The 26903-nt window shown below is 34.3% G+C and overlaps 2 protein-coding genes across 12 annotated transcripts in view; one reads left to right on the top strand and one right to left on the bottom strand.

Annotated features, from left to right (window-relative positions):
- The window catches only part of Npl4 (nuclear protein localization 4), a 42080-nt gene extending 17726 nt beyond the window's left edge, over window positions 1-24354 (top strand). The window contains exons 12-19 of one of the 5 annotated variants that reach the window (XR_015533911.1): window positions 185-535; window positions 1767-1798; window positions 7089-9952; window positions 14944-15012; window positions 15887-16003; window positions 17013-17134; window positions 20488-20715; window positions 24051-24354. Coding sequence is in view for 3 of the 5 variants with exons in the window: in XM_087344132.1 (XP_087200258.1) it covers window positions 185-523 (339 nt within the window). In the remaining 2 variants the exon portion in view is untranslated. Of the gene's footprint in view, window positions 1-184; window positions 1733-1766; window positions 1802-7088; window positions 9953-14943; window positions 15013-15886; window positions 16004-17012; window positions 17135-20487; window positions 20716-24050 lie in introns of those variants that run through there. The other 4 variants (XR_015533912.1, XM_087344132.1, XM_022069507.2 and 1 more) reach the window with 4 other exon arrangements.
- On the bottom strand, window positions 6229-23669 carry Atg18a (Autophagy-related 18a). 7 transcript variants are annotated; one of them, XM_022069516.2, is made up of 10 exons: window positions 23445-23667; window positions 22885-22967; window positions 19742-19908; window positions 18801-18995; window positions 17896-18167; window positions 17037-17210; window positions 16635-16742; window positions 15878-15999; window positions 9811-9876; window positions 6229-7175 (listed from the first exon to the last, which is right to left on the bottom strand). In XM_022069516.2, the coding sequence occupies exons 1-10, from the start codon at window positions 23579-23581 to the stop codon at window positions 7066-7068; spliced, it is 1434 nt and encodes a 477-aa protein (XP_021925208.1). In that variant the 5' UTR covers window positions 23582-23667; the 3' UTR covers window positions 6229-7065. The 7 variants fall into 7 exon arrangements, 6 of the variants coding, with proteins under 6 accessions (XP_021925208.1, XP_021925210.1, XP_087200263.1 ...); XM_022069518.2 differs by having other exon boundaries at window positions 9820-9876; window positions 23445-23666; XR_015533914.1 differs by lacking the exons at window positions 6229-7175; window positions 9811-9876 and adding exons at window positions 9940-12142; window positions 14234-14593 and having other exon boundaries at window positions 23445-23665.
- Window positions 24355-26903: the final 2549 nt, after the last annotated feature.

Below are 26903 nucleotides of genomic sequence, written 5' to 3'. Positions count from 1 at the left end.
GGGCAAAATCAGGCAACAATGGTACTTGTTTTTGGAAGGGAATCTTTTAGATTTAGTGTTGAATTATGGTTATCTGGTAGTTCTTGAAGTACTTATACTTTCCAAAATTCAGTTTGTTCATGTAGAACAGATTTGGTAATTACCTTTACACAATATAAATCAGATTAAATTTGTTTTCTTGTAGGATTATATGGGCCCCGTTTTGGAAGCTGTTAGAACTCGAAACTCAGAGCAAGCACGGGATTGGTCCCGTTCGGAACATTGGGCCACAGTTGAGCAGCTGATTTCAGCAAGTTTATCATCTCCACCACAGTCACGCCCACACAGTGTGGCATTTGCTGGAATGGGTGCGGTAGGTGGTGGGGTGGAACTTGGAACAGACAGCAGTGAAAATGGGCTGGTCAGAGGAAATGACCAAGTCACAAGCCAGGCAGGCCCTGGCCCACTCTGGACCTGCCCACACTGCACATACCTTAATTCGCCTGAACTTGTCAGCTGTGAGATGTGTAGCCTTCCAAGATAGACTTTGTCATCTGTAAGTCTCACTGACAGGGAAATTTGGGTAAAATATTGTATTCAGTTGTGTGTATTCACTCTTGTCCTAATTATTTTATTATAATAAAAGTTGCAGAATACTCATATTTTATTTTCAGACATTCTAATGAACATCTGCAGAATTATGTAGCACTGCAGTTACATTTCAAAAATAATCACAAGAAAGATCATTCAGGTCAGAAAACCGAGATACAAAATTTAATTGAGTGTTTGGTACACATGAGTGAATGCAGTATGTCTTTGGTTAGCACAGTTATTGATCTCTATGCAATTTACTAGGCTTAAAATGTAGTGTATTAACACAAAACCATTTTGAGTCCAGGTGAGTTGATTTATGGATATTCATTTGAGATATTTTATTCTCATGAAATGCTTTTATACATAAATCAAGGATGTACTACACCGGATGTCCCTTGGCTTTTTTTTCTAATTGAAGGGGTCCGCGTTATTCATGTGTTGGAAAATAGGAAAGCTGATGACTGTAACGTTGTCAAAAACAATACACACACACACACACACACACACATTATATGTAGTACTGTGAAGGAACAGTACAAATATCCCCTTCCACCCCCATAATGTTTTGTTGATATTTATATCGCTTCTAACTACCATATATTGACCACTTCACTCCCCATGCATATGGGTAAGTGAAGGAGAGTAATAATGTGCTTACGCTGTTTAACATACGTCCTGTAATATCACAACAGTCTTGTATACAACATTAAATACTGTACTACAAATTACTGCAGATGATATTGTAATAAGTAAAAGAACTGCCTCGTTTTAGATCTGGCACGATTATGAATGTTGATTAGTCATAAATATTCCTTGACTGCATGAAACTTTTTTTCTTTCAGTTTTCCCTATTTATGTACCAGAACACTGCAAAATGATCAATATTCCTTTGTTGGATTCATGAACATCCTGTGACAAGAAATTGTTAAGCAAGATTTCTTGTTCAATAAGTGATTCTACTGTTTGGTGTTTTACCATTTTTAAGTGTTATGTATGGGAGTTATTTACATAGTGAGGTCATCACGAATTATTGTTTTCAGTTACATACCACAGACATTGCTCAGAATGGTGCATTTTATTAATATATAATTAATTTTAAATGCACAGGTTGAAATTATGTTTTTGCTGTGTACTTAAAATATAAATGTTTTGAGCTTTAGATTCTGTTTGTAAAGCTTTTTTGTTCATTTCAGATACCATGGTGATAGAAATTGAAATATTACAGGTATGCAATGAATGCACTTAATCATTGCAATGTTACATGCTTCTTCTAACTGTGATTTATGAGAATTGTTTAATTTTTCTGAACATTTTGTTGCCATCAGATGAGTTCAGAACAAAATATTTCAGTTCTTTTATCATTTAATATTGCATGTTAAATTGTTTGGTTGCAGCATTTCAGTGTATTGTGTATATGTTATTATTTATTAGTGAACTAATTTAAATTATTTATCCCTAATCCTTTCACGAGTGATGCTCAGAGGGCCTAGAAACACTGCCAGAATGAGTATCTTACCTCTCAGAATAAAATCCTTTCATGTTTGCCACTTTTGGTCAGAAGGTAAAGTAATTTATGGTTGCAGTCCATGTATTTCTCCACAGAAATTAATTTCCATCATCCACCTCCTTTCCTAGCCTTTGCCAACAGAAATTGTTGTGACTGGTTAAGCTTCACTTGTGCCACTCTCGTGTTGAAGTTTAGAATCAGTGCTAGTGTTATTGCCGTCAGAGAATGAGGTCAGATTCTGAAATTGTTATATAATCGGTGCCGTACAACAACAGTAGAGCCCACTTTCTACAAGACGTCTTTGTTCGCTGGCTTGGTTTAAAATCTGTTGTAATTTGTGACGGTCACAGAAAATAAATATAACAGACTGAGAAAGACTAAAAAAACAAGCTGAGAAATTAGTATAACCTCTCTCAAACAGGTGTCAGAAGCTTACAGTCCTCAGCAAAGCATTGCAGTTTATAGTCCATACTACACAGCGCAACAACCCAGAAGACAGAAATCTTCAACATTGTTGAGGTCTGGTTGTTTTGTAGCTCAGGGTGAGACTGTGGCATATCAAAAGTTTTGTTTAGTTAACCATTTGTGTGAGTGTGGTATAAAGATGATTACTGGACTAGAGGTTTGCACCAAGGATGAACAACACTGATGCCCAGTCACATAGAAATTTTTGCAATAGTTACCCTGCAGTTTCCAACAATTATTGTTAGAGTATGGTGTCTGTTTTGTTAATATGTGGATGTGCATCCTTACATGTTTGCATGAGCTACATTGGTTTGGCTGCTTTGAAACATTTTGATCCTCTTCAGTGTGGAAAAACAGTTCTGTCCATACTTGGCAGCCAGCGTTCGATGTTCCGCGCTTGTCATTCCTCCAGACACCAAGAAGTGCACTTCTACATGTCGCTGGCTGCGTTATGGGTTGTAGTGCCTCCATCATCAGGGCAATAACAGAAAAGCAAGCACCTCTGAAATGTTGGTGAACTTCTACCATACTACAACTCAGAAAACAACCATCCGTATAGTCACCACCGTGAAAACCTCAAATCCTGCGTAGATAAGGCACTCCTGTTTGTCGCATCTGTTATTTGTCCTCCCATGGTTGAAGTCGACAATATCATCTGAGTCATTGTCCCAGACACCCCTGCTTGTCTGTCATGAGGCAGTTGACTTTATTGTCTTCCGCAGATGCAATATCAGTACTGCTTCTTTGTTCATTTGTTGAGCAAAATATCAGAACAGCCACCGAGCCTCACATTGCATTGCATCAGTTATTTTTACACTGTACAGGACATGTAACTGTTTCCTATCAGTATCAAAGCATGTGGCATTTCATAGCCTCTGTAACTTATGATGCTTGCAGTTTGGGCAACTGATGAAAATTGTTTTTCTTCTCAGAACAGAATCAGACTTCCTAATCAACATGTTGCTAGAGGTTGCATGCTGTATCACATCCATCTGAGAAAGCAAAAATGATTTCTAAGGTACTACATATATAAAGGTCAATTTCAAATCTTCACATACAGGTACTTGGCTTCACTCATAATAATCAACTTCTTAGTTTGAGTTGCTACTCTAAAGACATAATAAATGCAATTTAATTGCTGTACATTTTGAATCTATTACATGGCATTTCTTAAGTGTTCTGGAGAGTCATCTTGACACTGAAGCAATATGCACGCCATTTTTTTTATGAAGAACATACGTGTGAAAGAAATATCAGACGCTGGTACTTTGTTCATATTTCATAAAGTGCTTGACATGTACTTATATAAAAATTACAGCATTCATTTTTCATCACATTTTTATTCCTATACCTCTCTTATACAATACAAATGTGATAAATTAATTCTGCAATAAAATATGTTTACAGGTATAAAAATTTATTGACTTTAATGCTTGTTCTGTTCTTAATTTTGACATATTTGTTACCTTAATTTCAACTGAAATCTTTATGCATGCCTAGGAAGAATTTCAGCATTTTAAAATTTACTATTTCATTTTGTTTCAGATATAAAAAACTACAAATGTCTTTTGTTTATGTCCAAAGAAGTATTTATAGAAATTACTTTAAATATTTCATACACCCACTTGAATTCCTGAGAATGGTGGATTCTTATCTTCAGCTTGTTAGTATGAAGTAGATTTGTGCAGCTGTTCATAAGTTTAGCTTGTCCACTTTAGTACTGGAAATGTTCGTTGGCTGCAGTTCATTACGTTCTTCCGGATTGTGACGCTGTGTGGACTCGTAGGATAAAAACATCCTTTCAGAGAAACGTACTGTCTCCATCTTCAGAGCAGAAATATTTGGAAATGGATGGTGACGGTCACAAGTACAGTTTGTCTATTAGACGAAGATAGTTCCGTCTTATCCTCGATAGGTAACATTACGGAAGCAAAGTTGTGTACGTTCAATGAAATGTAAAACAATCAACACCAACTTAAACGACACCAGAAACATTTATACTTTTAACTAATATCGTTGAAAACTGCCTTTTAACGCAGAAATTCCCTTATAGGGGAATAAGTTATAATACTTACGATTGGAATAAACCAAAGCGTATGTTATTTATGTTAATTTATCATAAACAGAGTAGGATTGAATATATGTCTCTCCTGTTATTGTGGCAACAGCTATTACTATCGTTTCACGATATAAGACCGCCAAAGAAAATAATTCCTTATTTCTAGCAATTCTGTATACGTTATACTCTCTAAAGAGACATTTCAATATTTTTTACAGTTTTAAGCATTAAATTCTACCATGCCAACTCATGTCTTTAGGCGTGATTAGTCTGATTGACGTCACAAACCTGAAATACGTAGACCTCCACACTGTTAGTGATAATACACATTTGCAGTGTCGTCTCCGGTTTTATGGAAATAGGCTAATAATAGGGTTAATGTTTATATTTACGTCTCGAGCAGCTAGAGAAGTCTGCGGTTGCGGAGCACAGCATAAACACTGGACACCGCATTGACTTCACCAGTACCGCCGCAGAGACGGGGGCTTCTGCTGGATTCGGACCTGGTGCTCGGTGATGAACATGTTATCTAATCGGAAAGCTGAGCAAAAAGTAGGGAGTACGTCACTCCGCACGCGAAGCCCTATTGTTTAACGTACAGCCAACAACTACAGAAACCGTGTGGACGAGGACGAAAATGATTCTGGTGTTTTCTCCATTAAATCACTTAACCCGGCTGGAAGCCCGATAAGTCATTATAGTCCAGTTGAAGTTTACCAACGTTTAAGATGTCCTTGCTGCCCTCATCATCAGGGTGATAATAAATCAAAATAATTAGGCAACCAAATTCCCAAGGGATTTTCTGTATGATGTGAGGAATGCACATTTAGTAATCAACAAATTTATTAATATCATTCATGTATTAGTGGTAAATTGCTTGTCAAGAATGATGGGAAAATCTAAAGTAGCCAACACATGTAATCATAAATATTATCCATAGGGATATAAATCCATTAACATCAAGTGATAACTGCTCATAATTTGCATATTGTGTAGATTGACTCTTATTTATAAATATAACACAGTCTATGTTACAGATGAATTTCTAAAAATGTATTTTAATCATACTGGTTTGTTGATATATCCCAGTGACCACTTCTTAGGTACACTGTCTTGAAAAATAACAAAATACATGCTAACGTAGTTGTGGAGAGGGTTCTAATGTGGCTGATGGATTAAACAAATCTGTAGTCAAGTAGCTGAAAATAAAATTGTATCATGTTGAAATTTTGCAGTGAAGAAAACAGGTAGCCACAGGTGTTCATATATTGTGCTATGAACCTAGCCACAGTCTGTCAGGAGAACAGATGGTTGTAGTTTTCCCATTACAGAATCAGCCTTAAAACATGATTTTAATGTTTAGTCTATCCTCAGTGAATGGGAAGGAGAAAACAAGAGTTTAGTCATGCAGGGCTCAACTTCGGCATTGGATTATAAACTGAAGTAGCATATTTCATGACACAAACAAATAACATGAAATAGTTTTCTTTGGTTGCAAGAAAACTGTTCTTATTATGCCCTACAGCCAAAGAATTAAAAATATTTATCAACATACAATATTCATGTTTGATAAAAGTATACATCATTTCACAAAAAATATAAATAAAACACATTTCTCACAAAGTCTGTGAGTGAAAAATTTATTTTGGTACATGTACCCCTTTAATTAAATTAAATAAAATGCATAATCATATAGTTATATTTATCCTGACAAAATCTGTGTTGTGACAAAATTCCATGCTACTTTCTTCCTTACTGTTCAATGCTTTATAATTTTAACTATAATACACGGGTAACTCCATTTCAGAACGATGATGTAAGAGGAAAACAATAAATCTAGTAGCAATACAGAATATTGCAAAGAAAAATAAATGTAAATACACCTTTGCAAACAGTACAGCAATTACATGTCTTGCTTACAGGCAACATATTTCCAAATCCTTATTCTTGATCCATGAGTATGTTAACAGTTCAGCATCTGCAGCATACACTGACACTGTTATATCAGAAATACAACACCATCTGTCAATATTTACTTCATTCAGAGCATATAACTAAAAATCACAAAACCATGTCGGTTATCTGTGTATCACAAATGTTCACTTTTACTCACACTCACAGACACACAAAAACGGAAAAAAAAACCCACTATCACTTACATTGTTCCTTTAACACAAACTTTATGTTTCCATTTCATTCGAAAACAAACCAAGTATTGCAATGCATTTTAATTTTAAATAAAAAAAGATTTTCTGACATTCGCAACTGAGGTTAACTCTTAAACCATACGTTATCTATTAGGAGAAAAAATAAACTGAGGAAAAAAAATATCTCCACGTGCTCTGGCATACAGAGCTGTTTGCATCTTATTTTACCTGCTTTCAAACAAAGCACTGTACAAATAAAAAATGCCTTTTTATCCTGAATGTGATATGCAAGACATTCATTTTAATGTCTTGTTTCACTCTGTTTTCTGTGTGACAGGTGGAAACTCGGTGTCATCATCAAATTGGAATCCTCCCTTTGGTGGGGACTCTGCCGCCGCTGCCATCTCATGCAATAGCTCTGACTCTAGAAACAACACCAACGAAGAAAATGCACTAAGTCTACATAAAAGTAGCATATAAATAATTACCTCAAACTTTACTAAAATACAAAAGAAATATCTTTTAATGATTCCTAAAAAAAGATGAATAGGAAGGTTACACAAAATTCTTTGCATCTTTATTTCTTTAACAATTACAACTGAGTTATTATCAGAGTGTAAAAAATTATGGAAAAGAAATTCATAAAATCATATACTTAGCTTACCCAATGATGACAGATAAAAGACAACTTCAGGCTATTAATTACATTAAATTCCTTACTGCTGAAATAAAAAACCTTATTCATCAATGTAATGTTCAAGTTTATCAAGAAAAAGACTAGAGCAGAGTGCTCCTTTCGGAGCTGCTCAGGGGGTTGGTCAAAGGATTAGTTTTGTACATTCTATATTGTAGGGAAGTATGAAATGCACTGCTTTCATTAACTTTTGAGGAGGGGGGGGATTAAGTACCTACAGGAATACACAAACACAATATTCATTTGTCAAAATTAACTTCCAACACCATAGTAAAATTCACTTTTGACTTTCAGTCACAAAGCACATAATCACCTTGCTTTTAAATTACCATTGAATATTATCACCAATTAATTCAGTAATTATGATACACAAATTCCTAATGTATAGCTTCATTCACTCTAACAAAAGATTATTATAAAAAGAAAACTGCAAAAAGCATTTTTAAACTTAGTTTGTTAATGACAAGCATTTGTTTTCATAAACAAGTAAAAAAAATGTTGAAGCAGAAGTTGTCAAATTAATTAACTACTTTAACCCTGCTATGACAAGTGCAATTTCCATACAGATCTTGAATAAAGTGATTATTAGTGAATCTGGATTAAAACTACTGAGACTTCAAAGATGAAATAAACTTTAAAATCTACCCTACAACAAAACTATAATTTTGTAGTTTAGATGCGTCATGTTTGTGTTGAAATTCAGTATATATTTATTTATTATTTCAGTCTATACACAAACTTAATTTTAATTTTTAAATGTTGTTGTTAAAATTAAAATTAAAATTTAGCGCTTTTCATCATTATTACGTTGTTACATTTCAGCGCTTATTATTTTACGACATGTTTCGATGCTATTGCATCATCCTCAGGTTTTTTATTGTTATTTTCATCTTTAAAACTAATATATATTTATTAATGCAACCATTTATTGATTTATTTGTTTTGTAGATTTCTTTTTGTAGGTATTCCTTTTGATCTTCGTAGTGTTTTGCATATTTTTGGTCAGTTGTTCATTAGTCAAGAGTTGTGATGTGTGGTGTGTCTGCGTCTGTGATCAGATGATGACTATCCATTACGAAGATCAAAAGGAATACCTACAAAAAGAAATCTACAAAACAAATAAATCAATAAATGGTTGCATTAATAAATATATATTAGTTTTAAAGATGAAAATAACAATAAAAAACCTGAGGATGATGCAATAGCATCGAAACATGTCGTAAAATAATAAGCGCTGAAATGTAACAACGTAATAATGATGAAAAGCGCTAAATTTTAATTTTAATTTTAATTTTAACAACATTTAAAAATTAAAATTAAGTTTGTGTATAGACTGAAATAATAAATAAATATATACAAAACTATAATGTTGTATAAAATATAAATAAAGCAAAAATGACACAGTATGTTGTATATTAATCAAATACTTGCTTTCCACATTCTTTAAAAAAACATCTGCTGTTATGTGCAAAAATTTTATTCATGTAACAAAAACCTGCAGAAAACTCAAGGATTCTAAGAAATCACAAATAAAAAAACACTACTCTAACAAATCATCTGAAGTCTCAAAATATGTGTGTATGACAAGCAAACTGCTTTGTATGCAAAAACTTTATTTTGGCAATTCAGGACCATGAAATATTTTATTCCTACACATTTCTGTGTTTAAATGTTTCGTCTCTGTGGTTCGTAGTTGACACTTTATACAGGTTAATGTTTTCTATAGTGTTTAATACCAGCCTGTTCAATGCCCTTATTGTAGGACTAAATCCACAACCCTGTAATTATGCAGAGTCTGTATCCATCAAGTAAGTTATTAATAGAACTGTAAGAATAATCAATGTGCATAACGTTTTTGCAGCAGTGCAATAATTAAATTATATAGAAGCAGGTAGAAAAGCTATTACTGATAATATAAATCTTCGTATCACTTATAACCATGCACATAAAAGCATATATAATTATGCAACTATCATAAAGGAAAGAAAGGTATATTAGAAAGTATAAATACTACTACAATGTAAAATATTAAATAATGTAATAACATACAAGAATAAGTATAAGAAATTTAGAATTGCATGTATTTTCTACTGTAAGAACTCCAAAAATTATAGCCCAGTTACAAACAAATACAGAGATTTCTCAGTTTCATAGTTACTGTCAATCTTGATGCTGAACACGACTTTCTCTTCGAAACTTATTTAAATACAAATGTAAATGCTCAAATTTTCACCGGCATTTTTCCAATTGCTCAGCCTACTTTATTATGTATTTTCACTTGTGAAAATCCAAAGGAAATCAATTTAATGTGCATGTTACTACATCATTTTTAAGTTGCACAGGTGACATTATGCTCCAGACATACCAACAGTACCTGAAATGGAGCCTGAAGAGCAGCCTTTCAATATTCCAGCGTAGCTACTTATGGAGCCTGGAGAAGAGGGCAACAAAACAAAAACACGATGTGTCAGTTTACAACTGGGTCAGGATATGGATATATAAGGAAGGTATGGAACAGTGCCATGTCTCCAAATCAAATTCTTTAGGCTTTGAACTCTGGTAGTTTGAACATAGTACCAATTTTTGCAATGCAGAATATCAGTGCTTTAAAATAGCTTGTATTAAAACTATATGCCAGAAACAACACATACCTTAAATATTAAAAAAATATGAGGAAGAGTTGTACACCAATTTGAAGTATTATTGAAACATATTCTTTGTTACTTTGCATCCTTCATTCATACTTATGTGCATTTATTTATTCACACAAAGCTATTGTTAACTAATCAACAATATAGATAATACACTACATAGAAATATAAATAGTTATTTTTACTTGAATTTTAATGTTACTGATTTTAATGAAATCTACGGTACATGTTATGCACTAATTTTTTCTATGATAGGCCATTTTCTATAAATTTGTTAATATTGTTTCAATTCATGTAAATTAAGGGTTACTGTGGATCAATACAGGCCAATATTAGATTTTCTTCAGAACTTTCAGTGTAACCTGCAATAAAAAACTGCACTGAAATCAAATGAAATCCTCATCACATATTCATATTATGCATAGAAAGCATAACACTGAATACATGAAACTGTATTATTGGTTTACTTGACACAGATCATGACAGAATACCATCATCCTGCAACGGTAATGACCTAAGGTTACACAGGATCTAACTTCTGTAGGTTGAAGTAATTCCACCCATTGGCACATCTGTATACTTTACAGGCTGGGAACTTTTCATACAGATGAAGCAATGTTGTTCATACACATTGTTTTTTTTTTCTTCATAGTTTTTGGTAAATTTGTTCAGTAAGGATGTGATTTTGTTCATGGACAATTTTTTTACAAGTGCTAAATTATATTCACCGTGCAAGAAATGTATTTATGGGCTTTGCTGCTTGCAAACAATATCTTTAATTACCATAGCTATGGCATTCCAAAGACTCAAAACTCAAAATACAATGATACTGATAATACTAATTTAAATCTAATTTCAGTTTTATGTACAACTTACAGATATACCAGGAAACGTAGATTTAAAAATTGATATAACTTATCCTTGACATATACAGATACTTAAAGGCACTAAAATAATCAATGGAAATTTTGGATTAATTTTATAATTCAAGCATTTTAATATTCAGACCCAAACTTTCTAAATTACGTATGAAATAGGACTGTAGTTGGCCAATTGCATACAAACTAAAATTTAAGATATACTAAGTTGCTTAGTGAAAAACTTGGCAGAATAATTTTCACTTAATTTTGTGCTTTTCAAACCCATTTTACTTCATCACTTACATAATAACTAGACTTAAAATACTGATATATCTTCAATAGAAAGCCTGGGGTATATTTTAAAATGTTCTAAGCAATTTGATTTCTACACCCAAATTTTCTAAATTACAGATGAAATACAACTAGGACTGGCCATTTGCTTAAGAGCTACATTTTCAAACAACATTAATAGGAACTTGAGATCATGCTGCAAAGTAAAAACCTTAGCAGAATAATTTTCACTCATTTCTTTTTGTTATAAAAATACACTTTTTATTCAAAATACTGTTCCTACAAGTGGAACCATTTTTATTTGTCCACAATGACAATTTTTAAGGAACAAGATAATCTCACACTGACCAAGAATAAATAAATGGTTCATTTCCAAAACATGTGCACTGTAAAATAACTTATAATTTTCTTCTGGACGTGACACTACTATCACTGCTGTTATGGACAACCAGGGGGCCTTGCTACATGTAATGAAATGCGTATATGTAGATGTTTGTTGCCTATACTGGAAAATCACTTCGGCATTTGTGTGTGCAAATGTTGCAAAATAAAAACTGTATTCAAGTTGCGTTGTAACCATCCAAAAAGATGACGGAAATTAGGAATTCAAACAATTTTCTTCACTTTCTTGGTCCATTATCTTTACATGATCAGGATTAACAAAATATCACCAACGTTTCTCTCAGGCTTCCTCCACTTCCCTACAATGCAAGTACACTTTCTACTTTTCATTACTAGCATGCTTTCTATATTGAAGCTTAAAAGGATGTGTGTTTGAAAGACATGAAACATTATAAGATGACACACAGCAGAGCCTAAAATATCATACTAAAACACTGTGTGCCGAACAGCCTTCAGAATTCCATTACACCTGCTCAAGTTCTATCTGTGGCACCTGAAATATAGCAAAAACAACTAACATCAGTTTTTGCTTTGCTTTGCTTGCTTTGTGTCGCAAAAATAATTTTTATGCAGACTGAACTCATTACAAGTACTATGAATGCAAACAGCAGAGCAGAATATATATAATAAATCTGCAGTATAGCGATCTAATCAGCAAGGCAATTAACAATTTAATTTGAACATGTAATATCAATCAGTTTTAAGAAAAGCACTGTAGTTTCTAGCTACATAAGAGTTTTTAGATGTAGTAAGTTACTTTTACTAGAGGAAAAATGGGAACTAAACTCGAATCTGTGTTGAACATCATAAGCCATCATCATACTAAACATGCATTTCTGAAGCAATGAAATTAACAAAACGAAAAATCAGTGTTTTTGTTACCATGCATAATGTTTTTATCTAAAATTATTTTTTTAACTCCACAGTATTGTCATTTGACCATCAGCTAGTCAATCAACTTCTTGTTTTTATGAAATGAAAAGTTTCATCAATCTATTCATAGAAACCCACTAGCCAGTCCAATTCAATCAAGATTTCCACAGACCCATTTTTATATTAATCACTTAACTGCATTGAGATTTTCCAATTAAAGTTTTGTATAAATTTCTTGTCACTCCTGTGTGTGCCACATGCCCCATCCCCATGGAAAATGTCCAAGAATATGCATCAGTTTAATGATATACCTTCATCAAAAACATTATGGCAAAACGTAAATTTTAAAGGCACTTTCTACCACTGGTTATGAAAAACCTTTCCCCCTATAGTATCCACAAATGGACCCATTGTAAATCTTTTACACATCCATTTTCCAAAATATGACCCACAATCTGTTCAGATACTAAAATACGCATGTGTCACACATCCACATATGTACTGAAACTTTTAAATTCATACTTCCTACATCACAATATTTTAACTATTATACACACCTACAACATGGCCTCAGTTTTAAAACATATCCTTTTAAGAACGGTAACTTTTCACATTCAAAGCTTTTAATTCTTGAAATATAACAATGAATAAAACACGTCCCCATATGTCAAATGCATATATGTAAAACACATAACAAACAGCCAGAACCTTTAACTACATTCTTTCTAAATACAAAGTGCTTTAACTAAAATAAATAAATAGAACAAACCCCCAGAGCTAAAATATTATTACTATGATAATTAACCCAGAAGCACTGAATTCTGGCAGAATTTGAGACTGATTTTAATATCACAATCTCAACTGCAGCTGACATTTTAAAGCTTGGTGTAAACTGTACTAATCTGATTTAACAATCTATAACTCTGCATTTTGCCCACAGTATGTCTGTATGGGTTTCATATAACTCTCAGAATAAACAGCAATATTTCCTAAACAGTGCTTAAATATAATTTGGATGAGCTTTGGCTTCAAAGGGTTACATTTTAAAGCTGTAGTGGTGATGCTAAGTAAACACTGACATCCACAGAAAAATTTATTTGTTCATAACATCCAGTTTCAAAACTGAAAGGTGTTGCAACATTTTTTAACAGAAAAAATTTAATTTTGATATGACATTCACATAAAAATATCTCAATAGCATTTCATGGCCAAGGAATACTAGGCAGGCTGGATACAAATGGGTGGAAGGGTTCTTAGGATATTTTAAAATAATCTGTTTCCTTTTTGTGAATGAAAGAAACTAGAAGAACTTCACTACTGATTAAGATGAAATTGTATGGCATCAATGTAGCAGAGGGAGCTCAATGTACTCACACTGCTTTTAGTACAAGTATGCCGTCTTCAATATAGCAAGGTTACTATTATTTACATAGAATGAACTTAAAAGATGCATAACTGGGCTGAGAGTACAGGAATAACAGGAAGTTTGTACAATATTAAAAACTTACATAAAAGGAAATAACATCTTCAATCAGGCTGCTGTAGTACTTACACATCCACATTTATAAATTTTATTGTTCTTTTGTCCAACACATTTTTGCTACTATCAATTTTTTTTATATAACTGCGTAGCGCACTGATATGCACCAAGTACCTTTCCACAAACTGAGCCATATATAATAAAATAAAACCAGCTTTAAGCCAAACTTACTGATCCAGAGGTGGTGTTGATAATGTTCCTCTTGTGCTCATAAACATGCAATGCAGCACAAGAACACACACTGGTTCACATATTACATCTTGGCTGGGGGGATCCCAAATATTTTCTTCAAGTTCATGTAATGTGTAGGAATTTCTTTTGAACACTTTTGTATTTCAAGCTACCCCATAATTAAATACCACACAGTGTGAAGGCTGGGAAATGAGCTGGCCAGAGGCCTTCAACAACAACTTTATCACCAAACACGTCAATCATTGCGACCATGGAGTTGAAGGGTGTGTGTGTACCACCGCCAAGTCCTGCTGAAAGCAACTGTACAGTCTTTCCTCTTTCATTAGCTCTAGGAAAATCCTGTTCAAAATCAAAGTAATATATATTTCTGAGTTTAATATATCCATGAAAACAGGGCCAGTTATTCAGTTTGCCCTGATTCCCTACCAGACACCAACTTTCAGATAATGAAGAGGCACTTTGTAAAGAACTGTAGGATTTCTGAGGATCAGTATCCATTATGTGTGTTCACACATCTACTTAAATCCAACAAGGCTTTGTCAGCAAAAACACAATAACTGTGGACCAAGTGTACCTCCATTCATTGACTGGATAAACCACTTTAAAAAAAATGTAGTGGCATATTCCAACATTTTCTTCTATCAAATCAAGAGAACGCTTTGAACATGGCATCATTTTGTATGTTTCAGAACTACTACTACTGTATACTGGATGAAGAATAAAATAAGTCTCCAGCTCAAGCAACAAAATGGAACTTGGTATGTTTACTTTTGAAAACAGCACTATAAAAATATTTACATTCTCTTAAAACCTTCCACCTGATACAAACATACATTCCTGTAATCTAGCCCAGTCACTGCTTAAAAACATTTCAGCTATTAATTTGATGATTTAAAAAAGTGCATGTTAGTTGTCTGTCAAGTTAATTCTCTTTATAATGAACTAAAATTACTACTGTATTGATAAATGTTTTCATTACTTGTCCATTCTTACTGGAATTATAATGGTAGTCATTCAAATTTTGTAATTCAAATAGTGATACATAGTTTTGGTTTATTTTATTACCTAATATTTGTACAAGCGCAACACAGCCTGCTCTTAACAAAGCAAAACATTCAATCACACACAGGTCTAAGGAGATCCTTCACTGTATCAACTTTAGATATGTACGCTACCGATGAAATACAATCGATTTTTCAGTGTAATTTATATGACAAAATAATTCACATGTACGTATATTATACACACCTGTGTAATATACAAAAATCGTCACACAGAAATCTTGTTGAAACGCTGCAAACTGCGACCTTCATAAATTACGGAATTTAAAACTGCTATTCCCAAAAGCAAGTTTTGTAAAATGTCGGTGCTTATTGTTATCCCTTTGTGATTCAGTGTTAATACTAGGCCTTTTTTTGATCTCCATCTGGTAAGGTAAAATTTCCTCTGCTGCAGGTTGTGTGTTCTTGAGTTTTTTTGTAAGAATTTCAGCTTGCTATATCTAAACACATATCATGTTGCATTGTTGTTTACATTCTTAATGCTTAATTTAGTTCATTATAAAGACATTAAACAAGAAACATCTTTGCCTCCACCTCATAACAAGAAACATAAAATGATCACCTGGTGCAGGTATTGGTGGTATGCATGAAGCAACAGATCGAGGCATCATTGCACGCATATCAACCATTGTAGCAGCTGGAACAGGGGGTAATTCTGCACCTTGTCTTGGGCTATCATCTAGCCTGTGTAAGTAAACAAATTTGTCTTTGTTAGAAGTCAAGTTTCATCAAAATGTCAAAGTGCTTAAAAAACATCAAAATCAAATTACATTTGTGCTGATAAATAAAGCAGCTCTTAAAATGAACCAAATTACATCAAAATCAGTACACCTCAACAAAATGTACTAAACTTTTGTCCTTGGTCCATGGTTTAAGCAGATGAATTCAGTCATCATTACAACCTGTTTCTTTGAGACCCATTTTAGTCTTACTTCCTCCTTCTTAGGTCTAAATATTCTCATTAACCTGTTCTCAAACTGGTGTTTCCAAAATCAATTCCAAAAAATTCATCCAAGTCAAAAGTTCTAAGCAGCATGTCTTTTTACAGCGAAGTGCTGTTAGTCCCCGCTCAAATCCCAAGCTGGATGACCGATCACCCCTTGTTAGTTGTCCGTATCTCCTTATTGAATACATTCATAGGCACTCTCCATATCTGGAGGCCATCCTCCTCTATCTGCAGTCTGAGTGAACCTTCATGTTCAATAAAGGCAGGGTACTTCTTGATTAGTTACGTGATTATAAGCTCCTGAAGGAAAAAAGTGTGAGGTACATTTTGAAAACATGATGTTTCATAAATGCAGTAAAATTAAAAAACAAACCTAAACTGTTTGAGAAGTGTACAGTCTCCTCCTTCTTTAGTATCCAAGTTGTAAACATACAGGGTTCCATCGGCTGATGCCACCAGAAGACGTAAAACTTTCTGGATCCTGCCAAAATAATAAAGAAACAAAAGATATCATTAACACTAAAAATGCAAACAAGGAAATATGCATATTAACTTATATTTTGTGCAATAAATTGGTCCAACAATAACCTCAGTCCCCACTCTTGTGTGTTAACAGTACCAACAGTTTTTCACCTTTGCTTTCTACTGCCAGGAATTTTTCAATTACGCATTTTGAGGTATGGTGTGTTAATAAGTTGCAAATAACATGTTACAAGTATTTATGGTCATTGTTTTCATTTATTCCTTTCAGAACATGTGGATGTTGTAAACTCACATCGTAATGGCGCAGACATTACGCAGTCCTTGGAATGGAAGGTGAACAGACGCAAATGACCGGCCCTGGTTGAAGACATCAGTCATCTGAGAGGGGAGGTAACTAGCTGAAGCAGAGACAGCTTTTGTCAGATAACCCATCCACCCCTGCTTTTCCTCTGAAGCTAGTCTTGGCCTGAAAAAATTAACAAAAAATTGATCTTTTAATGCCCATGACAAGACAGTGTATAAGACACTGCGCATGGTACCCTAAAAAGACAAATATGGAAAATAATGTGTCTGCCCATGTGTGATTCATGTCTGGAGTTGTCAAGACAGTCTCTTGGGATATTAAGAATAGATTAAGTGACCAGGTCTAAGAGGGATATGGCAAAACAGGAATAACACTGAGTCAAATACAACATAAAAGGTTGTACAATGTCAGAAGAGGGTGGAAACGGCTTTGCTAAGTGACAATAAGGAAATGTGGAAGTATTAAAGGATAATTATGGTGATGACAAAAGTATATCAAGAGAGCTCAAAGCAGCTCTGTTTAGTTAAATCTGATGCACTAGTGGTAGTATCAACTGCATGATTCATTACCAAAATTCAGATGTATTAATGCATTATAATAATTATCACCAGAATGTTGAACTCTGTTTCCGAACTGCTCTTCACTTCTATAAGCTGCATAGACACTTTCTCCCAGCATTCACAACTGATACACATTTCTTAATGCATCTGAATTGTTTGTAAAAATAATTTATTTTAAAAGACTTCAATTTTACAAACAATATTTGAAAAGATATGATTGCATTTTATATTACATCACAGATTGAACATACTCCTTATGAAACCAAATCATACAGACTGATACTTACAATTGGTTAGGTTCTTCCAATTTGAACACATGGACAGTCTCAGTGTTGCTTGAACAACAGAGATATGTTGAATCCATGCTGAATGCTAGACTAGAAATGCTCACACAACGTTTCACCCCTCGACGAAACTCATAGAGTTTAGTACCATCACGGATGAAGAAAACTCGAATTACTGTCCCCTTCTCTGAAGCTGTTGCGATTTTCGTGCCTGATGGGCTGAATCCTAAAGCTGCCAGCGGACTATCATGTGCAGGAATCATAGTCTCTGCATGCTGAAAGGCAGTGAACAATTTGATCACTTTTACAGCTCCAAGTTTTACACTGTATTCATCAGGGAAAAGAAACAGATCATCAGGTACAGCACTATGTGAGAAACCCACAACATTAGCAAAGTGCGCAAATTTTGCATCATTAGTTATTGATAATGAAAAGTGTTATTTTATTGGGCTACTGAAAACTCTCTGTTAAACTGACCACAAATTTTTCAAATAGTAACTCCGTTTCTGTTTTTAAATGATTGAATACTTCTAATTTCTATGAAAAAGGGTAGAAATATTTGCCATATGAACTATATTTCTATTTCTTCGATTAAAATTGTGATATATGGAATTTTGTAATTTCAAAATACAGCAAACCCATGCCATTTGTGAGGGTTATATTCCAGAAAACATTATGGTCTTATGAGAAACTGGGAATTAGGGAATCTACAATCACTGTTAATACTCACCAAAGCTTAATTAAACTACCTGTTTGTTCAACAAACACAATTTCTTTGATCACTTAAGTTACAGTGTTGTTCATTCTACAAGACTCTGGTCATTAAAATTATACTATTATCATTCTGATTCTCCAAGTAATATTTAAAATATGTTTACATATAATTATATATCCAAGAATCAAATTACAAGATTGACAGCATCAAAGATTTGAACTTCTCCAATACTGTTGGATCCTGGATAAGCTAGAAAGCAGTTGTCACTGTTAATAGAAAGTGTACAAATTCCAAATGGATTTGGTGGTGTATCACGTATCGTATGCAGAACCTTCATATCTCGGATGTTATGGATGTACAGAGACTCTTCAAGGCATACCACTAGCCTCTGCAAAGAAAACAAGTAGAACAAAATTATTAATTTATATTATTATGTACATATTTCCTCTTCATTTCCATACAAAATCTAATGACCAGAAATCTGTATGAACAGTAACTATGTCTGGTAAGCATCAAATTTTTTTTTTGCCAATATGAATTATGGATGAAATACAGTATATACGACACTGAGTAAACAAAAATTCAGTGCAACAAAAAGCATGTGTGATATTTAATTTAATTAGAAGACGGTACAGTGAGCAATATTTCAAGGAGGATATTACAAATTAGACCATGAGCTGTCCATGTTACCATCTTGAAGCTCAATGTAACCACTACACATGACAGCAATATTGCAAGTTTGGAACATCTAAGTTGCCATAAGATAAGGTTTTTCAAATCATCCATCTGTTCATCACAGTACATACAAAACTGTAATGTGGCTGTGTTCGCTATTTATAAGAAAGAGCATGACTTATTGACAGTTGCATTACAGTCCACGACTGTAATCTTGAGACTTGCAAGGAATGCAGGAAGTCCGTAGCATTAAAGGTAGACGCTATGTTTCCTCCTCCCTCCTTCACCCCACTTCCTCACACCGCAAGTTTCTAGATTACAGTCGTGGACTGTATACAGGACAGTGACAGGAGTTTAAAAAAATGAATTCTCCATAATCATTTGTATTTTATAAGGACCTGGTTTCCAAATAATAATTTAAACAATCAGTAATGTTAGCACTCTGACTAAATTACTTACAACTCTGTTTAGTTTGACAGCAAGTATGGTGTTAGAATAGCTATAATTACAAATCTCAGTGCCCTTCTTGAAGTGACACACTTTCAACTTCCGGGGAGAGTTGAGACTAACCACGGCCACCAGACTGCTACTGAACAGTCTCTCCACAATGCAGATGTCTTCAGAAACTGTAAATAAGGGTCAAGTTCTGTACACAGTACTCCAAATAATTCACACATCAAAATCATAATACCCTAATGTCAAAGACAACACAAACATCTTCCAAAAAAAGATTTCAGAATTATAGACATATAGAATTTACTTGGTAACATTAAAACATATGATTATTCTGACAAATACTTTATGAAAATAACATCCTACTATGCTGCGAAATAATGCAGCTGTCACTGGTATAGGAACACTTTATTTTTTCAGTAATAAATATAAACAACCAGACAAATTTGACACAGTGGTGGCAAGAAAATTGACTAATTAAGACTATATACACAGAGTTTGCCCCATAGAGTTAATCAGCAGTTATTCTCAATTGCTGACAATGAAGAAATGGTAAATACCAAATCCTACATTTCCATTATGTTTAAATATTTTCTCAAAATGGATATTTTAAGACAAACCACACAACCAAATGATGCGCAACACTGTGTCATGTCTTTAACTGATACACATTATACCTGTAGAAATAGAACATCATTTAGTACATTAAGAACATTTAATATTGTTAATTACTTATTTCCCATCTTTTACAGTGACAACCAAATTCTTCAACAACTTCTACTTTTTTATGGAACCCCAATGACTGTTCAACCTTTTCTTGATTCAAGTGATTCATGTTTCATTATACCATTTTGAGCTGTTTATATTAACTGGGATACTGAGACATGTCTGAATGCACTGAAGATGGAGACAGTACTTCAGAATGGTGGTCATCTACCTATAAGACTACAAAGTGCCACAACCCAGAACATCATCATCAGGTATGCATAGATTTATATAGAAAAAACTTTTCTATTACTTTCTTCAGTTTTCTGACAAACATAAACATGGAAAGGATAAACTGGACCAAACATTGCAGTGTACTAGTTAGCTTTCCTGTTTTGCACCGACAGGGACCTTGTTCAAACACTGGCCAGTAAATTAGCTGTGCAGTTTAAGATTTTAAATTCTTTTCAAAGTTCCTGTAGGAAAGTGCTGGAATAGCATCTTAAAACTGACGCTGCCTCTTTCATATATCCTAGTCAAAACACCATTCATAATCACAGGCACTTCTCATTCAACATTATATAACCTCTGCAGTTGACAGGGCTACTAAATTAACAAAATAAATAAAAACACATTCAGTCTTCGACTGACGCAGCTCTGACACAATCAACAATGCTGCTATATCATTCCTCTTTAACAATGAATGAACAACACAACAATATCCCTTATACAGCTTAAGTTTCTAGATTCTCTTCTTCTTCTTCCTCGGCACTATAGCCCAGGGTGGGCTTTGGCCTCCCTTAGTTGCTATATTATAACTAATTAATAACATTCAAATACCTTGTAATTGTGAATGATCTCAGAATCTGTTGCCAACAGTAGTGCTACACATAAAGAAAGAATGATGCTTTGGAGATGGGATCAATAAGTGGGGCCTGTCTCTTTCTATTCTAGTCTAGTAAAAGAGAAAACAAGACAAGAATCTCTAAAGATTATTTAGGCAAAAATTTGACTGTATTGTTAGAAACATAAGTAGTTTGTATCCAGAATACTTTAAGTGAAGATGAGAGTTATTTTACTATGATAATGAAACAAAACTGATTTTTTAGAAATCAAAATTACTCACATAAAAGTGCTGAAAAAAACAGAAGTCAACTAACTACTTGGTACCCTAAACTTCATAATCTCACATAAATTCAAACAATTATGTTGGTGTTCACTGGAAGTACATGCATTATTACATGGGGTACCACTCAGACCTTATCTGCATGTATATGGTTACTTACCTAAGTAATTGAGTTGTAACAGATCATCAAACATGACTGATTGCAGTGAGGGAAAAGATCAATGCTACTTGGTCTGAACTACAAACAGTGTCATAAAATAAACCACAAATAAAATAAAACTTAAATGAAGCAAAAAACACATACAGTCTTACCCCATTAGTGTCGCTCGTGTCCAGTACCAATACCGCCTTAAGAGCTAAGATGGCAGTAAATAGGAAATTTTAATTCTTGGGTGTATTTTTAATAATACTATCTCATAGTTTTAATCTTTACCATATTTCATTTTCTTACAGCAAAATACACACAAACTTTTGTGTATAAAATTTTTCACTCATTAGCTGACCAAATACTTTATCTTGTTTCTTAACAACTTCACCCGCTGCTTCTCCATTTTTCATATTCACTTGCCATATCCAAATAACTTAAGCATATTCAAGGTCTTCAGGTTCTGAACCCTTCATCCACTTCACAATTTTTACATGTTTGTGGATGTATTTATGTCACCATACACATTTTGTTTACAATGAATCATTCCAAAACGTCTTGTGCAGTAATGTTGTTGGGTAGGACATAGAGTAAACAAGGGAACACGAAAAGTACATTAAAAATTATGTTAGAAAGTCTCAAGGGAAGAAGCCATACAGGCAACGTAAACATACAGGATAAGCACAGAGAGGGCAACTTAAAAACAGATCATCAAAAAATTGGATGTGATGGTGCAGTGATTATTAATCAGTTCAGGATATGGTTCAATGGTGAGCTTTTGTGTTCACAGTGGTAATGTAATAAATCTCTAGATTCATTTAAATGCAGGAACTGTTTTAATTGGCTTAGCAACTATGAACGTTTCAAGGAACATCCTGCACCATGAAATTACTTTGTCAGTTAATTCCATATTGTTATTTTACACTTTTATAACAAATCATTCCAACAGATACATATTCTTAAGCACTTCTACAACCCTGTGGAGCACCTATTAAAATCACTCAATCTGTGAGTCCGTACTCATGTTATGAGTAAAAAATATCTGAACATTTTTTCATTAAATTTCATACTGCAGAATTCTCTAAAATGTCCTGACACATTCCAATTGAAACAGGTGCTTTATATGAAAATATGCATGTAGAAATTACTGCAATCTGTATTCTACACACTTACCATTTTCATATATTGACTCCAAATTGTCAACAGAACTTAGTGAGAATAACCGATAGCCAGTTTTTGTGCCCACAGCCAAGGAACTGTAAAGTAAAAAGAAAATAAGAAAAAAAAGCTGACTGACATAATACAGAAAATGTGATACAATGTTTGTGTAAATATGTGCATGCCACACAATGTTATTACCTCCTTACCTCAACAAAGTATTGAATGATATATGCATGATTAATATTTCCTTTTCAGTTTAGCAACACTGATCTCCTGATGTCATTCTCTCCCTCCTTCCAAATGTTTGCATAATACAACCCACTTTAATAAGCCTACTTTCACTTCAGTTGCAATAAGGAAAGCAAAAATAGTGACAATCTGACAATGGCTTGAAAACGAGTATACCTAACGTATTATAGCACCACTCCTACAAACTCATTCAAAGATTAAAAGTGTTATTAATGCTTATCACTGTTTATAATTTGAAATTAGAGAACAAAGAAATTAATCCTGTCCACTGAACCAACATAAACCTTGGTAGCCTAAGCTATGACAAATATAATGATACTTACGTGCAGTCCTGATTAAAATTAACAAACAAAACGCTACTAGCAGGATCACTTTCTTGATTTGCAAGGTTCATTACTCTTGATATACCAGCCTTTAATCCCTGCGTCAACACATCAACGTTTCTAGCAAAATTTTGCATATATATTGCGTAAATTTCTACGACCTTGTACAATCACTCCATATTGACCACAATAAACAGCTGTGTCTGGCGTTACGAGTTCCTTGTCCAATCTTGATACTTCGTACTTGAAACTTGAAAGTTCATTATTTCTACACCAGTTGTACCGCGTAATTTGAATAACAAAGCTGTTTAAAGATAATTTGAACACAGATAAAAAAGTATGGAGAAACAGTGCTATTTCTATGATGGTTAGCACCGATATCCAATATTGGTATCTGTTTATAATAAAAGAATTTCGGTTAGAATTATCGAACATAATTTCAAAGACCGGCCCTCTTCTTTTTAAAGAGAAAGCACAATGTATTATATCGGGTTCATATATACTTATCCAAACATAAAATAGTAAGATACAAGAGAAAGAAACGTATGATTAATAAAATCTCGGGCTATCAACCGTGTCAGCTTCTTAAAAATTATTCAATTTCAGGGACCATCTCAGTCGGTGATGTTCAAGCAATTGACATGATTAATGGCCCAAGAAGACTTTTTTAATGTTAGTCACCATGAAAACTATTGGCCACACGGAAGTAATATAAGGTGTTCAGTACATTAACAATATTCTATGAAAGTATGTAAGATGGTATCTGTTCTCTGCGATGGCACCAATACTCACGTTCCTCTGTAATTACTGATGACGTCATCTCCTGTGATAGCATAATTTATTGTGAGCATGTTCTAATTTGAGAATTGCTGTATGGATTTCTATTAAATTTGGTACGGGAATTGTGCAATTGGGGACTATTTCAATGTCATGTATTTTAGTTGCCTACAACTAGTAATACCAATTAGACGGATGCTGAAAGCTGGGTTACTGAAATGTGTATACCAACAAGATGGCTGTCTTCCGGGTTGTTGTGCCGTGTTGCCTGGTAAAAGTTTACCAACAATTCGCACCAATTTCAGCCTTGATGATCTACCCATGCGTCCATCTATCAACGGCCAGTCGCACTTTTTTGATACATCACCGATTGGAAGTGGTGTACAGAGTAGAACTGAATCCACCGATTATGACCGCTGACCTTGTATAGAGATACCAGTATGCGAACCACTCAATGAAGGAAGTACAGTACAGTCTGTGTCAATGCAGCGGTGTAGAAGCCTGACAATTGTTGTCCAGTGACTGTTCTGTGTTAACAACATGCCACCTGTTCGTTGCAATCTCCTTCTTGGTCATTGATAACGCCTCGTATCAAAACACTCAGACAGACAAACCACCGACGTCTAACTCAAAGAAGGACGAAATGAAAGCCTGGCTATTGGAAAGAAACATCCCATTTTCTGACATGTTGAAAGCTCAATTGTACGATTTAATCAAATTAAATAAGTCAAAGCCTAAATATTATGCGATTGATCAGGCATAATCGAAGACGCTATTGAACGTATTATAATTTAAGATAATGGAGTGGACACGAGCAGCGTTAGTGATGAATCGAGTGATGCCAGAAAGCTATGGTCTGTGAGGAGCGGAAGAATTGCAAGAGGACCGAAGAGTTGTGAAGAAGACAAAATTATCTAATAATCTCTGCGGTGTTAATTTTCTAGTGATGAGTAATTTAGTGAAATCGACTGTCCTGTGTTGCACTCCGTGGTGATGTTTTATTTGGAGTGTTCTGTACGCGGCCTGCTGCCATCGCTTCCAGCAAACTTCTAGTAACTCGCTCCGAGGTTCCAATTCACAAAGTTCAGCGGCAAAAAAAGCTGGAACGCATTATACGTCTGGAACTTTTGTTTAGCCTATAGAGTATACATTTTTAGTCTTGCTTAATGGCTGTCTTTGCAGTACATGTTCCCGGCATTTGGCCCACGCTGTACTACAAAAATTCTTGTTCTTATGGACGTGGATTTTTTACATAACATTCTTGAAGAATTACGAAGTCTTTCGACAGCGAAAGATTTACGTCGGATGTGCAATCCAGTATGACAGCAATATTTTTGCTTCCCTCAACCTGTTACGTTATTTTTTATCACTTTGTTGCCCATGAGGTATTTTGGAAGTTTACAAGTTTCCGACGACTTATGTACAAATTCTTATGCAAAGCTCGTTATGCTTATCAAGAAGGTTCACTAGGCCCAGAAAATATCTGTTTTTTGTAGGCTTATACGGGTGCTACAAGCTCGTGTAATAATTAGGATTTGAGGTTTTCACGGCGTGAGTCTGAAAATGGATGTCTTCTGGGTTGTAACGCCGTGTAGTCTGGTAGATGAATATTCGTCACCCTTATGATGGAGGCAGCAAGGACCTCTGAAATGTTTATAAACTTTTACCAGTCTACACGACACTGCAACCTAAAATACAGCCATCTTAGCGTATGTAATGTTTCATTGCGGCACTTCTGTATCTTTTTAGTTCTGGTTACTGGAAAAAAAAAGATAATTACGATGATTAATAAAGTTGATGAAAATGTTGAAGAACTAGTGGTCATGGCTTGTATAGTTTTGCAATGTTCCATCCTGTTATTTGCCGGAACAGAATACAAAAAATGATAAAAAATATACATTCAGGGTGGTCAGATCCAGCCGAATTCTGAATACGAACGTGACCATTGTGCCAAGCTAGTTCGAACATCTTATTCTTTTCAATGTAAGTTCTTAATATGAAGTAATCGTTCATAGTCTACTGAATTTACGTCATGACGGCGTGAGCTAGGTGGTAAGACAATGCCGATTCAGCACGTTATAGTAGTCCACGGCCGTTTTATTCCATATCTTTCCAGTTCTTTACTGGCAGGGTCATTAAATAAATTATAAATAAACAACCAAAATGTGTTACATCAGAGTGACATTATTTTTGATTAGGGATGTAATAAAGCTCTTAAGACCAGAAACGAATCCGACATATCTAGAGAAAAAGTAATACAGAGAGAACAAATATTTTCCTTTGAATTCTTGTTTCATACAAACCAGCATGCACGATCTCAGTTGAACAATTTAAATAAACCATAAAACTTACGTTGTTTCTTCGTGTTCATTAATGCTGACATGTTTAATCCAGTCCCATTTGTCAACAATTTCAAAATGGTCCATTGTCTACGCCACGCAGATGAAAGATGCGAATATTAAAGACGATTTATTAATTTTACTGATCACTGGCATAGAAGAGTCTTCCAGGTACTGAAGAAGTCGCTAGTCACGTACTTTACAATTTCTAACGGTATTTGATAAGTACAGAGGGTTTTACTGGGAATAACCCTCAACCCTTGCTAAAAATACGGACGTCAGGTACACCACCCAACCATCAGGAATAAAGATTTATTTGGACTTGCTTGCATACCTCGAGACT

Source organism: Zootermopsis nevadensis, unplaced genomic scaffold (assembly GCF_977971745.1).
Source record: "Zootermopsis nevadensis isolate Lab colony 2312 unplaced genomic scaffold, Znev_1.0 Znev_ptg000007l, whole genome shotgun sequence".
Lineage (NCBI taxonomy): Eukaryota > Metazoa > Arthropoda > Insecta > Blattodea > Termopsidae > Zootermopsis > Zootermopsis nevadensis.
Note: the sequence above shows the minus strand (reverse complement) of the source record. Positions and strands in the feature narration are given on the sequence as shown.

Coding starts and splice junctions, on each gene's coding strand:
- Atg18a (XM_022069516.2), bottom strand. CDS start 23,581: ATGCAAAATTTTGCTAGAAACGTTGATGTGTTGACGCAGGGATTAAAG. Junction 18,168..18,800: donor TCTTTGATGCTGTCAATCTT/GTAATTTGATTC, acceptor ACTGCCTTTCAG/CATGCAGAGACTATGATTCC. Junction 17,211..17,895: donor TTGGAAGAACCTAACCAATT/GTAAGTATCAGT, acceptor TAATTTTTTCAG/GCCAAGACTAGCTTCAGAGG.